This window comes from Pinus tabuliformis, chromosome 4_2 (assembly GCF_031772625.1).
Source record: "Pinus tabuliformis cultivar Carrire ecotype Pingquan chromosome 4_2, CPIR1, whole genome shotgun sequence".
Lineage (NCBI taxonomy): Eukaryota > Viridiplantae > Streptophyta > Pinopsida > Pinales > Pinaceae > Pinus > Pinus tabuliformis.
Window position 1 is genome coordinate 830,089,626 of NC_142304.1, and position 16,911 is coordinate 830,106,536.

Here is a 16,911-nt window from a genome sequence, read left to right on the forward strand (position 1 = left end):
ACATATATAAGCGCAAGCAGTATGGCCACACGCATAGATTAAGGAATGCATGGCTGTACATATTGATAATGAATTGAATAGTTATGTATCACGTCAGTTGTAGCTAGAGATTAAGGAATGCATGGCTGTACATATTGATAATGAATTGAATAGTTATGTATCACGTCAGTTGTAGCTAGATATTCTCATGCACGGCTCGAGGACGTTTGATTGTGTATGTACTGGATACATATGGCCGAAATAGCGATATCGTTGCAGGTGTCTTTATATGCTTGGTACAGAGCATACGAAGCAACTTCACGTTATACCAAAGCTCCCATCCCGTGCACAAACAGTTAATGAATGGATTAACGGAAGAATCGAGTTATTGGAATTAAAAATGCGATCAGGCCATCGCAATTTTTTGTCTTGTTAGCTGCCAAACAAATGAATAGCAATGATGTAGATGTGTATTATTCAGCATTTAAACAACTTCAATATGTCAATCATCAATTCAATTTCAGGGTCGCAGTTATCATTCACCAATCAGACGAATTGACAAAAATGAATGGCATTGTAGCTTATTTAATCAACTCAATCATATTGAAAAACAAAGTATACCTAAAAACATAAATGGAAAATCAGGAAAATGGGTTTTATTTTATGTTCATGAATTTATAATGGAATCTGTACATTTTTCTCAAGCATTCATGTATTGTTAATTGCTAACCACAATTGTGCAAATTCCTTTGGTTTACAGACCATATTTATTCACTATGAACCATTTTAAAGTTCCTTTATCTTTTAATCTTATAATGGACTCCATTTTTCTACTCCTACCCACTCTTCTTTCCAAGCTGCATTTTTTCTCTCTTGGTTGTCTTTGCATCAAGAAAGAATTGTTGTGTATTTTATTTTCTTGGAACACCAACTATCAAGGGATTCATTTCTTTGATATGAGATGTATTATTTGAGAAAGGTCATTGGACGGAAAACATATCATGCTTCTCTCAGTCACAGTGTTGGTTTATGTAATTGCAATTGAAGGTACTTGTGGTTTCCTGGTCTTTTGGAAAGCTACATGTAGCTTGGCTGGTGCCATCTTCTTCGTTGTCAACTCTAGGTAAAATTGAGCCATCATTTGGATGAGCCTCAGTTCTTACCAATCGTCCAACTAAATAACTTCCTCTCCCAAATGCAAGAGTTAACATTTCTCTTGTTCCAATTTGTGTGCGAGTGTCGTAGCATTCAACAAAGTGTTCCTTTAACAAAGGAAATAATTTTGCAAAAGGCTCAATGTCCTTTTCCAGTTCTGCTATTCTTCCCTTCAAATGCTAGTTATCCTACTTCAATGTCCTTTTCCAGTTCTGCCGTTATTCCGTGATGGGTCTACTTTCTCGTCAAAGTTGTCATGGATTCAATTGCTATGATACAACATAATTCGTAAATGGTAGGTTTATGGTTCATTTGTCTCATCAACACAGATGCTCTACAGAATAAACTCAATGTCTCTACTATGCCCATTTTCAACACTTAGTTTGTGTCTGAGTAGTTCCAAGGCCAGTGCTTATCCATCCAACGACAAAAAATCATTTAGAGCTTTGATTAATAGTGGAATTCCATCATATGTTGTTGTGATGAAGGACGTAAGTAATTGACATAGTGATATATCTTAAAGGGGTCCTTGTAGATACCATCTATTTATACATAGAGTGGTTTCAAAATAGTGTGCAACCCAACTTAATTTAATATATACATATGAGTTTTTGTCAATTCTTGAGACAATGAGTGAAGTAAATATACATATAGAAGACCAAACTTATATGTACATGCATGGATTGAAGAATACTTAAATATAGCTATTAAGAATACATTTAAATGGCCATGGATAGCATTCGCATTGGGTGGATAGCCCCACACGTAGCTTGAAGCAACATGATTGGAATAGCACAAGATTGTAGGTGTCTTCATACACTTGGTACAAAGCATATAAAGAAAGTTCAAGATGTACCGAAGGTTGTCATCTTTGCAGGTTGCCCCATTTGGGTTTCTGGGGTTTATTGTTTAATATGGTTGATTCTTGTGTGATTGAGTTGATTAAATCATTGCCTGCTATGGATAATGCTGACAAATGAGTAAATGCAGCATTTTATTATGCATCTGTCATTACAGGCAAGGGAAGCAATTGTCTGTCTACCTCCCAAATACTCAGTGGGTATGCTCCTCATTCATCAGCTTTTGAAGTGCTTAGTTTAGCCCATATGCATGCTCCTTCGGACTAACAAATCATTTTAACGTTGCAGATTGCAACATGGACAATTTATCTCATGCAAACATTAAGCTCGTTAGATGATAATATTCAATGCTACTATACAAATTGGTTGCACGATGCTCATTTCTGAGAAAATGTTGCATTTTATTATTAAGTACAGGAACTATAATACCTTTGGTACAAAATCTATCTCCCACTGCAGACAAGGCAAGCAAATGTTAGGCTTGCTCTCAAATACTGTCAGTGGGCACGTATGGCATTCATCAGGTTGTGAGGTGCTTTGTTTAGCCCATATGTATATGCTCAAACGGAGCAACAAATTATATTTTTTTGGCAAAATACAATATTGACAATTTAACCGTTCCTATAAGCAGCTTTCCTCTGTGCCTTACAAGACCTCATGGGCTTTTCCATAATATCTATTAATAAAGGGAACCTGCAGTAATAAAATTAGTACTTACAAAAGAATTCAAAAAAGTCCAATAACTACACTGCAAACATGACAAATCCTAGAAGAAACACACATACAGGATTATATGTAACAGGAGTGAGTACAAAAGAATTCAAAAAGTCCAAACAACTACACTTCAAACATAGCAAGTCCTAGAACGAACACACACAGAGGAGTACCTTCACATTGGAAATATCTGGAGTGTTTGGAGACTGGACAGGATAAAATTTGTAAAACCTCATGTTCTCAAAAGCAGCTTTGGTCTCTGGACTCGTGCTCTCGATAGCCTTTTTCCTAGCCTCCCGCACCTACAGAATGACAAAGCTTACTAGGCACTTGCCAAAATTGAAAAATTTAAATCACACATCAAACACACACAAAAGCTAATGGATGCAGCAATCCACAGATTATACAGGATAATTTTGAGGGTGTATATGAAGAGTGCAAAGACCAACGATTTCAACACTCCATGATTAGATGGCACTTAACTCCATGTTTTAAAGTTTTAAACTAAACTTGAATACATCTCATATCAAACTTGTCAAAGAAACTCAGATAAGATCATCATAATTATTTCAACCCTTTTATAAGAAAACTCAGTTGCATGACAGACACTTAAACCCAAAGAAGACTTAGCTATCTCCTTGGAATAGTACTTGAAAACCTTCCGAGAAGAGTTAGAAAGTAAAATCTATAATCTACCCATTTTTCTATTAGACCATAGGAGTCTTTGACTTGAAAATGAAAATACAATCGGTAAGATAAAAAGAAGTTAGGGTCACGCACTTCACGTTGCTTCTTTTTTTCTTCCGTTACCCGCTCAATAACAAATTTCTGCATCAAGTCAGTTGGCAATTCATAAGAGAAGGAGATGGTAAAATGTAGAGCCAAATTACTAACCACACCGGCGTAAAAAGATCTTAAGTGATCCACACTAAAGGCAACTAAAATTAATTTGAATTAACATACCTTGAAGTCCTCTTTACTGTCTTCTGTTAAAACTTCTTCTTGAACTAAATTGTCTGTAAATTCCTAATGTCATGAAGGAAAGCCATGAGAATGTAAAACAAAATTAACGCTCTCACACAGCATGCAAAACAGATATAGACAAGTAACTGCTGTGAGATTCTTCACATATAGACAAGTAACCACTGTGAGATTCTTCACATAGACAAGTAAACCCTAACAACAAATTTTAAAATTGACTGCATACTGAATCAACCATTAGTGTATGCACCTTAAATTAGTTTTTACATATTGAAAAACAAGACCCCTGGCCTTAAGGGTTAGCTAAATTGGTCCAGAACCAGACATGATTTTTTTTTATATTGTTGTGAGTTGTTTTTTTTTATATTGTTGTTAGTGGTTGCTAATCACCGGTAAATTACTTTTTACAGATTAGAAAAAAAGACACCTGGCCCTAAGTGTTAGCTCAATTTTTTTTGATATTGTTGTTAGTTGTTGCTAATTACAGGTTCAAAATTCCCTTAGGCAAGAGCCGATGGCTTACCCAACTTACTATCCACAAAATAAAGAGAAGTACCCCATATTGTTGTTAGTTGTTGCTAATCACAAATTTAACATTCACTTAGGCAAGAGCCGACAGTTTACCCAACTTACTATACACAAAATGTAAAAAAGTACCCCATATTTCCGATGCTTTCATTCCAAGTAAAAAAAATAAAAACAAGATCCACACCCATCATAAATTCACAACTAAATACCAGCATGAAATGCAACATAAATTCACAACTAAATACCATCATGAAATGCAACATAAATATGAAAATGATCACCTCAACATCATCGAGATCCCAATCAAAATCGCACACAACCTGCACAAAGATGAAACTAAGTTCAGACGATCAGTGTCTTTGCATTGGACTTTTGTAATACAGACAATATTTTATACAAGTTCATCAAAGATCCAAAATATTATACCGGAGGCTCTTTGGGGTACATGATTTGTACAACTGTGTCTTGCTCTATCTCATCCTCTTTGAAAGGTTGATAGAAGTCTAAATCAAAGAAGTAGCAGTTTAATTTCTCATATTCTAATAAAGAGAATAATGCATAAATTTTAAATTTTGGAACAAAATATATAAGATTTTAAGACTACCGAGTAAGAAAAGCTAATTTACTATAATATATGACACAAGTTTCAAGGCCCAACCAACGATACTATAAACCGGTTTCTTAGCATCTTTGAAATTGGCATACTGATCCCGAGGTTAAAATCAACCCCTGCAAGCTTTTATCTTCGGGATAAATTTATATAATCATCGATCATATTCGGATACGATGCGGTAAAGGAGAAAAACAATGTAAAGTAAAATATATATATATATAAATTTATTTATTTATTTCTTTATTTATTGTTTAAATATTTTATTTTTGAGTTTTTTTTTAAATTTAAGCAAATTGTGTGGTAAAATTAATTTTTTTATTAAATAAAGTTTATTTTTAAATATATAAATAGATTTAACATAATATATGTTTATAAAATATTAGAATTGTACATAGTTCACACATTAAAATTGTAATTTTAATAAATTTTTGTTAATTTTTTAACAAATTTGATTAAAAAATGTACTGAAAAACCTTCAAAACTTAAAACAGCATTAAAAAAATCTTGATAACTAATCCTTACTACCACCAATTTTTTGAAAAGCTAAGGTCTAAACATCACTGAGAAATAACAAATATATATATATATATATATATATATATATATATTCTTAAAATTTTCAAATATATTTATATAAAAGTTAAATTTTTTATAATGTATTATTTAAAAATAAGTTAATGAGACATAGGGCAGATAATAGGCTGTTTTGCAAATATCATTGATTCAAAATTTTATGAAAAAAAATCCAACCATGCTAAATCCAAGTATGGTCCCCAATTCATTTTGACGAACTAAAATATTTCTGAATCAACTAACCCCTCTATATATATAATAACTTATATTAAATATTAATTCAACCTGAACCATTCAATAATTTCGCTGCCGGGATCAGGTTCAATTATTTCGCTTTATTATTTACTTAAAAGCCTTACATTTTTCGTTCTCCATGTATTTCGTTGTCCACATCATGCTATCACGCCCCAAAAAAATTACATTTTTCTCTCCCCCTCACAATATCTCTAGATGGGCCCTCACAATATCTCTAAATGGGCCCACTTAAAAGAGGGCCTCATACCCCATCAATCTAATTATGGGTCTAATTCTGACCTAAATACGCTGAGAGACCTAAAGAGAATTGAACTCACATCAAAATGCTAATGACTTAGCAAAGAGTTTCAACCAATCACAACAAATCAAGACTTCAAAAAAAATTACATAAGCATACTCACTTCACTCACTCCCTCCCTATGTGTCGCCAAAAATGAAAAGTCTGCCAACTCATTGAGGGAATTAGGGAAGGTGAAAAGTCTACCCATTCATATGCAGGCCTTGACGTTTGGTGCCTTCACTCTAGCAATACAATAAAGGTATCTAAATAAAAAGTCTGCCGATTCGTCGAGGGACTTACGGCAGGGGAAAAGTCTACCCATTCATATACAGGTCTTGACGTTTGGTACCTTCACTCTAGCAAGACACTAAAGGTATCTATCACAATCGAATCAAATCAGAGGTATCGGGCCAAACAAATAGAATAATAATCCAATTCCGATCCGTTTCAAAACACTTACAAACCAACTTTGCCACGGAGCAAGTTTTTGATTAAGGGATCCGTGGATCCAGCCCCTCAGTCGCACGGATCCGGTAATGTAGAGAAATCCAGCCCTTCAGTCAAACAGATCCGTTTAACCTTAATAATGTACTACTATAATAATAATAAAATTATTTCTTAAAATTTTGGGTTTTTTTACATTTATTGGTTTTCCAAAATTTTATTTAAGTATTTATTGAGTTGTTGGGTTATTTTTTTTTTTTGTTTATGGATGAACTGATATCACAGAGATGAGGTTTATCATCAGAAATAATCAAAAACTAAGTATACCATATGCGCCAAATTTCCATATAGCAAAGGTCAATACAACTGTGTAACTATCACATTATAAAATGTCTAACAATATTATCTCTTTTTTGAAGAGAGGCAAACATGATATAAGTTTTATTTTAGGTTGTTGAGAGGAATAATTGTTATCTTCCCCACTTCCCCACAAATAATATATTGAACTCGTATTAAATATACTGTTTTAAGAGCTTTGAATTTTGTCATTGAATGACCTTAAAATAATATCTTACCTTTACATGAGATGAAAAGTGAAATACTTCTTAATTACATGGAAGAATACTTCTCAATTTCAAATTACCAATAGTCCAACATTATATATCATTCAATAATATAGGGCACACATTATTGAATGATAGATCTTGGTGATATTCCCTATATAGGAAGAAGTATAGCCAATTATGATCTGGTGTCAATCCAATAATTTAAGGAACACATCACAAATACAAGATCCTAGTAATCATAGAAACTTAGGTGATCTTTCATACTTAGGAAGAAGAAAAACCAACTGTGATTTGATTCTGCATTGACGTTTATTTTTGGATGGTTTTTTGAGTATGAAAAAAAAAAAAAAAAAAAAATTGCAAAGTTTTAAATCTTTTGGAAATGCAAAATTTTTTCCATAAGAAACCCAAATTCAAAATTAATCTTAATAATTAAAATTCTAAAACAACATTTATTATTGTAATTTTTGCATTACTTGAAAAAAAAAAACTAACTAACTAACTAACTAACTTTCTTACAAAGTTTTCAACTTTTTGGAAATGCAGAATTTTTCCAAAAAAACTCAAATTTGAAATCAATCTTGATAATTTAAATTCTAACAACATCTATTATTGCAACTTTTGCATAGCAAGATTAAACCATAACATCCTCATAAAACTACTAAAATACATTCAAAAACTACTTAAAAAAAACTAACTTACTTTCTTGCAAAGTTTTCAATTTTTTGGAAATACAGAATTTAAAAAAAAAAAAAAAAACTCAAATTTGAAATCAATCTTGATAATTTAAGTTCTAACACAACATCTATTATTGCAACTTTTACATAGCAAGATTAAACCATAACATCTTCATAAAACTACCAAAATACATTCAAAAACTACTACTCAACTACATTCAAAGAGGGAACAATTTTTTTTTAATGAAGAACAATGCACAAAATAACGACCTCTACTTGAGAAAAACCCAACTGTGACAATTATAATCATATTGACTCAGTGGCTCAAGCTCAATTACACCATAAGTTTACTTATTCCGATCTCGCTAGACATTCTCTGTTTATTTTTTCCACTATATGTGGTTTAGCTTGGTTTATATATATATATAAAAGTTATTATATATATATATATATATAATTGCTTATTTATATAGTAGATATGAATTAATTATATATAAATATGCATTAATTATATATAGATATGTCGCGATTATATATATATATATATATATATATATATATATATATATATAATTCTATTATATAGATATGTACATTTAGTCTTTCTTGCAAGTCTGTTTATATAGACAAAATCTAAATCTTATAATGGATATTTTAATTGCGCCGAGAAGCGCACTCTACAGCCTATTATGACGAGTATGATGTGTAGGGGCAAATCTAAAAACAAAAATAATTCATTTAAATGTTTTATATAATCAAAGTTGAAATTTTGCTCATGTAGCGAAAATTTAAAAAAAAAAAAATATATATATATATATATATATATATATATAATAATTAATTAATTAATTTAAATGTTTTATATGGTTATTCAAATTCAACATATATGATAAAATAATAACTATTAAATGCATAATATAATTGTATTGTACCTTCTTTTATCCTTTGAGGAACCAATAAAAAACAAACTATAATACAATTATCTTATGAATTTAATAGTTATTTTATTAAAAAAACTAAAAATAAAAATAATTAATTTAAATGTTTTATATAGTTATTCAAATTCAAGGTATATGATAAAATAACTATTAAATGCATAAGATAATTGTATTGTAGTTTTTTTTAATCTAAGAAACCAACGAAAAAAACTATAATACAACTATCTTATGAGTTTAATATTTATTAAGTTAATTGAACACAAAGAATTGAAAATCTTGCTCCAAAATATTTTAATTAAATATTTGTAAAATGAATCTTCAAAAGGAAAACCATATCCTACAGATACATTAAAATCTCTAGAGACATAAATGTCGAATATATAAATATTTCAACGTCAAAGTTGTAATATTTGAAAATTTTGTTATCAAATGTAAAAAATATCATTAAATCTAATATTAATATTATAAATTTAATAACTTAGGATTAATACTATTAAATTTAATATAATATTAAATTTGTTATTTTATAGTATATATTAATATATCATGATATATATTAACTCTAGATATATATGTGAGGGAAGAACAAAGGCAGAGTAATAGTAGTGGAGAGATAGAGGGAGTGAGAGGAAGGGAGAGAGATAGGAAGGAAGAGAGCAAGGATGTGAGAGAGAGGAGAGAGGAAAGGAGAGAAAGAGGGATATAAGAAAAAAGACACAGAGAGAGAAAGGTGGAGAGAGAGAGGGAGTGATAAGGGAGATGGAGAGAGAGAGGAGAGCATAAGGGAAGATATATAGAAGGGGGAAGAGAGAGAGAGAAAGCGAGAGAGGGAGGGAGAGATATAAGTATGGAGAAAAGTGTCTATGTTTTGGGGGTGATATATGTTAGTTTTTGTAGCATCAAATGTGTTCTAGCAATGAAATTTGGTGGAAAGGCTAGGATAAATGTACTCTCCAAAACCGAAAAACCGTTTCTGGAAATTCCACCTAGAGACGACTTAATTAAAATAATTAATCAGTTTTCTAATGTTTCTTAAGTCTAAAGTTAAAAAATATGATTAATTAAAGGGTATTAATTAAGTCATGGTGAGAATCTTCTACAAAAAGACATGGATCGAGTTCTAGTTAATCTTAGCCATCGATTAAGTTTTAATCATGGTCGTTGATGTCTCACCAAGAGATTATAAGAAGAAACTCAATGGGGCTCGGAGAAGACACACCAACAGTTCGATTTCACTGGCAGATCGATTTCTAGAGTAGCAACACTAAGTTGCGCCAGAGAGACAGCTAGTGAGCTCAAATTAGTGATAGAGGGGTAGGGATAGTAAGGTCGGAGGAAGATTTTTCAGCTCCGATGAGTGCATTGCAGAGAGGCAGTGAGTGCCACAAAGAGGCAGCACAGAGCCACATAGAGGCAACGCAATGCTTCAAACGGGATTCCGTATTTTGCTTGCGAGAAGCAGTGATTCAGTGCCAAAAGTCGGATAGAGAGTCTGGAGGCCAAGAGGATCCATCTTCCAAACAGTAGTTGATCAGATAGCGAGAGGGAAGCAGTTCCGAGTTGTGGGACGCACAGTGACTGCGCAAAGGTAACAGAGTGCAGCTCAACTCGAGCCAAGGTCAATGTCAGATCGCCAGTGGGAGTGGGATTTTTCTCACTAGATTTAGTGTCAGTCATTTCTCTGTATGTATTGCTAGATTTGAGCATCAATAGTCTTGTACTCAAATTTACTACTGCATAATATTAAAGCCCTTAGTTGTTGCACCGGTTTTGTCAGATCGCCAGTGGGAGTGGGATTTTTCTCACTAGATTTAGTGTCAGTCATTTCTCTGTATGTAATGCTAGATTTGAGCATCCATAGTCTTGTACTCAAATTTACTACTGCATAATATTAAAGCCCTTAGTTGTTGCACTGGTTTTCCCGAATTGGGTTTTTCCAGGGACTTAGTGCAAAAATAATTGTGTATTTGCGTGTGTGTGTACATCTATTCTTCCAGCGTTTTTATTTCTTCCGCAGTATTTATTTTGTGAAGCTTGTGTTGGACACGCATTGTCATTGATGTCAGTATGGCAATATTCAAGGAGTAGACAGAGCCACTAGAGGAGCAGATGGAGACGAGAGGAGCAAACAAAGCCATGGGACGCAACAAACAGAGTATTGGAGCCACAGAGGAAGCAGACACAGCGATCGGGATCCATATATCCACAGGAGCTATCGGAGGAGCAAAGGAGGCATTAACACTATCAGCCAAGAACTATGCATATATGGCAAATATACTATCGGAGCGGAAGACTTGGTTATATATGCAAATACACAATTAACAACAAAGAAACATGAGCCGTCAGATTTCTAGCGAAAAGATCTGACGGCTACCGGGGGATAAAGATGCACGGGAGATAGCGAGCGGGGATGGCGATAAACGGTATTGTTCGCACTGCCTTTGGAGGGTGCGCGGTAATCGTATGCGAGCGAGTGATCACAATCACCAGGTGACGCGTGGCAAATGGGACAGGGCAAAAACCGCTTTATCGCGAGTTAACGCCCGGGCAGTTCGCGGGATCAGGAGGAGCAAACGTCGTCAGATCACCTGATGAATGATCGGACGGCAGGTTTAACTTCACGTGGTTTTTGACTAATGTGACAGGAAATCGGCGGAGAAGTTTATATATATATCAGCGAAACCCCCGATTGCGATAAGATTGCGGACCCGACGGGAATATAAACCATGGTTAATACCATATCGCATCCGGTTCATCGGAGCAGTGGAGTATCGGCCCATCGACCATCGGTGATATCATGGGGTTGATGTATAAAGGACCTGTGGAAGCCTTGCGACTGCCGATTACGATTTCACTGTGAACCCGACATAGGTATAGATACGGGTGCAATGATCCTTGAAGTCCGCCCTTTAGCATGTTCACCTGTTTTTTGCTCATATTTCTTGTGTAATTGATTATTTGTCTTACACAGCATTTGGAGGGCAAAATACACTAAGGGATGCTTAGGATGGTTCAAGAAACCTGAACGATAGCTCAGAAAGTTAAAACCAAGCCAATTGCGATTCCGATAGGACGTGGCATGTCCGTTAAACAAAACAGTCTCGGTGGATGCCTGTTATCATTGAAAAAACGGGCCTGGGTTACAGTTTTAACACACAGTGACCGTAAAGCCAAGAAGTTGAATGGAAAGCCAGCACAGAGGAAGCCACAGCGACCAAGGAGGGAAGCTGAAAGATCAAGCGAGTCAAAGGAAACGACAGCGACCGAGGAGGAAGCCAAAGAGGCGGTGGAAAGCGGAAACGAAGAGTCAGAGGCATCTGAAATACATAAAAACATAAAAACAAAGTGAGATGGTGATTGATGGATGTATAATCAATGAGAGAGGAAGCCAAATAACCAGCAAGAGGAAGGAGTGGCCAAAGAAGCAAGAGTACAGGAGAAGAGCAGAAGCTCAGCAGGCTTGTGAGTAGAGAACAGCAGCAGAACAATTTATATTAGGGTTGGGTCGGAGCCCAAGAGGTTGGAGCCTCAGAACTGAACAGGACTAAAGTCATTAGGGGTAGGTGCTCCTAAGTGCAGAACCACTGCTAAACAGAGTTGGTGCTCTAGGTTGGAGCCTCACTAAAGTTCAAGTTAAAGCTTGGCAACCATTCACAATCAGATATATACTTATATTGTATTTATTTCATTGCACTATCTTGAGTTTTAATAAAAGCATTAATTACAGTTGTTGACTTCTGTGTTCAGTGTATATACATATCTATATATGCTTTTAACACAGTGACCGTAAAGCCAAGTTGAATGGAAAGCCAGCACAGAGGAAGCCACAACGACCAAGGAGGGAAGCTGAAAGATCAAGCGAGTCAAAGGAAACGACATCGACCGAGGAGGAAGCCAAAGAGGTGGTGGAAAGCGGAAACGAAGAGTCAGAGGCATCTGAAATACATAAAAACATAAAAACAAAGTGAGATGGTGATTGATGGATGTATACTCAATGAGAGAGGAAGCCGAAGAACCAGCAAGAGGAAGGAGTGGCCAAAGAAGCAAGAGAACAGGAGAAGAGCAAAAGCTCAGCAGGCTTGTGAGTAGAGAACAGTAGCAGAATAATTTATATTAGGGTTGGGTCGGAGCCCAAGAGGTTGGAGCCTCAGAACTGAACAGGACTAAAGTCATTAGGGGTAGGTGCTCCTAAGTGCAAAACCACTGCTAAACAGAGTTGGTGCTCTGGAGGTTGGAGCCTCACTGAAGTCCAAGTTGGAGCTTGGCAACCATTCACAATCAGATATATACTTATATTGTATTTATTTCATTGCGCTATCTTGAGTTTTAATAAAAGCATTAATTACAGCTGTTGACTTCTGTGTTCAGCGTATATAAATATCTATATATGCTTTTGGCAATCACTAGAACAATTAAAAATAAGAAATATTGATTCACCCCCCCCCCCACTCCCAGTATTTCCAACAATTGGTATCAGAGCAGGCTTCTTCATACTAGCCTAACAGCTTGAAGAAGGATCCGCAGCCATGATGAGAAATCACGAAGCATCGGGAAGACCTCCTTTGTTCGATGGCACTAACTTTGGTTTCTGGAAGAAAAGAATGACCTAATACTTAATGTCCCTTGGACCTGAAGTCTGGCATTTCGTTTAAAATGAATACAAAACGACTATCACTCTTCCAACAGACCAAGACGATAGGAAAGCCTACATCGCAAATGCAAAGGCCATGAACTCCATCACTAGGGAATCACTGATTCCAAGTTTGCAAAAATCATGCACTATACATCTGCCAAAGAAATGTGGGAGAAGCTAGTTGGCTTGTACGATGGAGACTCAAAAGTAAAAAAGGCAAAGCTTCAAACTCACAGAAGACAATTTGAAAGTTTGAGGATGGAAGATGAAGAAGATATTATAGCATACCTCCTCCAAGTCGCTGAAGTGGTAAATTCCCTAAAAGGATTGGACGAAAAAATTGAAGAAAGTACCATTGTTCAAAAGGTATTAAGGTCTCTTCCAGACAGATTTGTCTCCAAAATAAGCGTTGTAGAAGAAGCAAAGGATCTAGATACCCTCAAAATGGATGAACTCCATGGAATTCTCATTGCCTATGAAATGAGGAAAGGTGGCCCAAGCTCCAAAGATGCAGCATTCAAGGCCTCAAAGTCAAAGAAGGGGAAAGAAAGGAATGACTGTAGTGATGAGTCAAATGTGGAATCCGAATTGGCTCAATTTGTACGAAAGCTGAAGAGAGGATCTAAGCTTAAAGGCAAGTATCCTCTTATTTGTTTTAAATGTGGTAAAATAGGTCATTATGCAACAAAATGTCCTCATAAACATGACAATGATGATGAACGACATTCTAAAAGAACGACACACAAAAAGAAAGGGTTCAATAAGAAAAACTTCTTCTCCAAACAAGATGAGTTTGATGAGGATGAGTTTATGGTCAACAAAAATAAATCAGATGAGGAAAGTGATCATGATGAAAGCCAAGAAGCATTATTCATGGCACTGGTAGATGATGATGACTCAGGGCTGGAAGGAAATGTAGATGAATTGTTAATAAGCGCCATTGAAGAAAATGAGAAACTACGGAACAAAATCATTTCTCTCAAAGTGGAAAACGAGGAAATAAGAAGGAGAGAAGATCAATTGGAAGCAAAGCTTAAAGAAAAAAGAAGAGACTTGTGAAGAACGCAAGGCCGAAATAGTGTCTCTGAGAAAGGAGTTGGAGCAAATTAAAAAGGGTTGTAAAAGCTCTCAAATACCTGAGACTATTCTGAAAAATCAAAAACCTCAACATGACAAGTCTGGAATAGGTTTCAAAGGAGAATCCTCAAGCACTAAGAATAGTGCGAAAAGCTATACTGATGCACTTTCCTGCAATCCAAAAGATGAAAGAACATGTTATCGAAAGTGCATCCCAGATCCCAAGAATGAAGAGAGAGTTACTCCAAAGAAGAATGTGGAGTCGAAACATGGACACTACAGCAAATGCAAACCTGTACTCCACCAAGGGCCCATCGCAAATCCAAAGAACGAGGGAGGAGTAATTCCCAGGAAGGAAATCGACCTCAAACCGTGGTTGCTTCAACAAGTACAAAATCATCTTTCTTGGGCACTGCTTTCACTGTAAAAACTTCGGTCATCAAGCCAAACATTGTATGGCTCGCAAAAGTGAAAAGACAAAGCTAAAGGACCGAATAATCAACTCATATGCCCCCAAAAGGCAGGGACAAATCAAAACCTTCAATTCATTTGATCCCTTGACCAAATTTGATCTGATTTGCTCTTTTTGCTACAATAATGGACATTATGAACAAGACTGCCCACTCAAAGGAAGAAAGACGAGTAGCAAGAACTCCAGTACGGACAAGTGCGGCCTAGCTCTATATGCTCAAAATAATGAAAACCAGTGGTTTGTAGATAGTGGGTGCTCCAGACACATGACAAGAGACAGAAGGAAGTTTGTCTCATTGAGCAAAAAGGAAGGAAATGTGTCCTTTGGAAGCGGATCTGGTAGAATTGCAGGAAAAGGAACAGTTACTCTGATCAATGGAAAAGGAAAAGCTCAAGATGCTCTGCTGGTTGACGGACTCAAACACAACCTCCTGAGTGTCAGCCAAATCTATGATCAAGGACATAAGGTTGTTTTCAGCACCAAAGACTGTGAAATAAGGAACTTTGCCTCAGGGAAACTTGTGGCAAAAGAGGTGAGAGCACCAGACAACATTTACATCCTGAACAAGATTCAATAAAATAAATGCTACTTGAGTCAGACAAATGAGAGTTGGTTGTGGCACAAGCGACTTGGACATACAAGCTTCGAAAATCTGATCAATATTAGCAAGATCAAAGCTGTACGAGACATCCCAAGGCTGTCCAAACCAAATCAAGCAGTGTGTGGTCCATGTCAACATGGAAAGCAGACCAGAACCAGCCACAAGACAAAGGAGCTCTATACATCGAAGCCCTTAGAGATCATCCATGCTGATGTGTGTGGGCCAACTAGAAATCAAGCACTCCAAGGAGAAAGGTACTTTGTGTTATTTGTTGATGATTATACTAGAATGATGTGGATATATTTCATAAAGTATAAATATGAAACTTTTGAGTGTTTTAAGAATCTAAAAGCCCTTGTAGAAAATGAAAAAGATTTGAAAATTAAGTGCTTCAGAACAGACAGAGGAGGAGAATTCACATCAAACGAGTTTAGTGAGTTCTGTAATATTCATGGAATTAAAAGGGAATTCTTCGCTGCCAAAACACCTCAGCAAAATGGGGTAGTTGAAAGAAGAAACCGAACAATCCAAGAAATGGCAAGAACTATGCTATTAGCAGCAGACTTACAACCTAAATTCCGGAGAGAAGCAGTAGGAACAGCTGTCTATACACTGAATTAAACTCAATTAAGACCAAATTGTGAAAAAACTCCTTATGAGCTATGGAAAGGAAGACCTGCTTCAGTGAAGTACTTCAAGATCTTTGGAAGCAAGTGCTTCATAAAAATAAATGATGGCTCACCTGGAAAGTTTGATTCTCGGGTTGATGAAGAGATATTTCTTGGATACTCTACACGGAGCAAGGCTTACAAGTGCTACAATTATCGACTAAAGAAAATAGTGGAAAGCATTGATGTAAAGGTTGATGAAGATCTTCCAAAAAGGGAAAGTGAAGAACATGAAGATGACTCTCTCATTGAAGAAGAAGAACCTAAAGAAGAAGTAATAGATGAGGAAGAAGAAGAGGAAAGAGAACCACCTAATACCCCTTCAAAGATGAAGTATGTCCAAAGACATCATCCAGAAGAGCAAATCATTGGCGATAAAGATGAAGGTGTGCAGACCCGAAGAAGGATAACAATCACACCCAAGAGAAAAGTCATTGCCCTCCTATCTATGATAGAACCAGAAACATTTGCAGAAGCAAGTAAGGATCCTCATTAGGTAAAAGCCATGGAAGAAGAAATGTCCCAAATTGAGAAGAACAAGACATGGGAGCTGGTACCTCGTCCAAAGGACAAAAACATAATAGGAACCAAATGGGTGTTCAAAAATAAAATGAATGAGGAAGGACAGGTTATCAAAAACAAGGCAAGACTTGTCTGCAAAGGCTATTCACAAATTGAAGGAATTGACTTTGAAGAGACATTTGCACCAGTGGCCCGTATGGAAGCTATCAGGATGTTCTTGGCATTTGCTTGTTCAAAAGGATTCAAAATCTATCAAATGGACGTGAAATCAACATTTTTAAATGGGGAACTCAAGGAGGAAGTCTACATGGAGCAGCCAGAAGGTTTTGATCTAACAGCAAGAAAGGAATTAGTTTGTAAGTTGAAAAAGGCTTT

General features: G+C 35.6%; 1 protein-coding gene across 2 annotated transcripts in view; it reads right to left on the reverse strand.

Annotated features, from left to right (window-relative positions):
- Nucleotides 1-2,382: 2,382 nt before the first annotated feature.
- Nucleotides 2,383-16,911, reverse strand: part of LOC149172245 (protein HEAT INTOLERANT 4-like) — an 87,110-nt gene continuing 72,581 nt past the window's right edge. For both annotated transcript variants that reach the window (XM_089424273.1, XM_089424272.1), the window contains 6 exons: nucleotides 4,644-4,720; nucleotides 4,499-4,537; nucleotides 3,672-3,734; nucleotides 3,489-3,536; nucleotides 2,882-3,010; nucleotides 2,383-2,687 (listed from right to left, as the gene is read on the reverse strand). In XM_089424273.1, coding sequence (XP_089280399.1) covers nucleotides 2,640-2,687; nucleotides 2,882-3,010; nucleotides 3,489-3,536; nucleotides 3,672-3,734; nucleotides 4,499-4,537; nucleotides 4,644-4,720 — 404 coding nt within the window. In that variant the 3' untranslated portion in view covers nucleotides 2,383-2,639. The remainder of the gene's footprint in view (nucleotides 2,688-2,881; nucleotides 3,011-3,488; nucleotides 3,537-3,671; nucleotides 3,735-4,498; nucleotides 4,538-4,643; nucleotides 4,721-16,911) is intronic.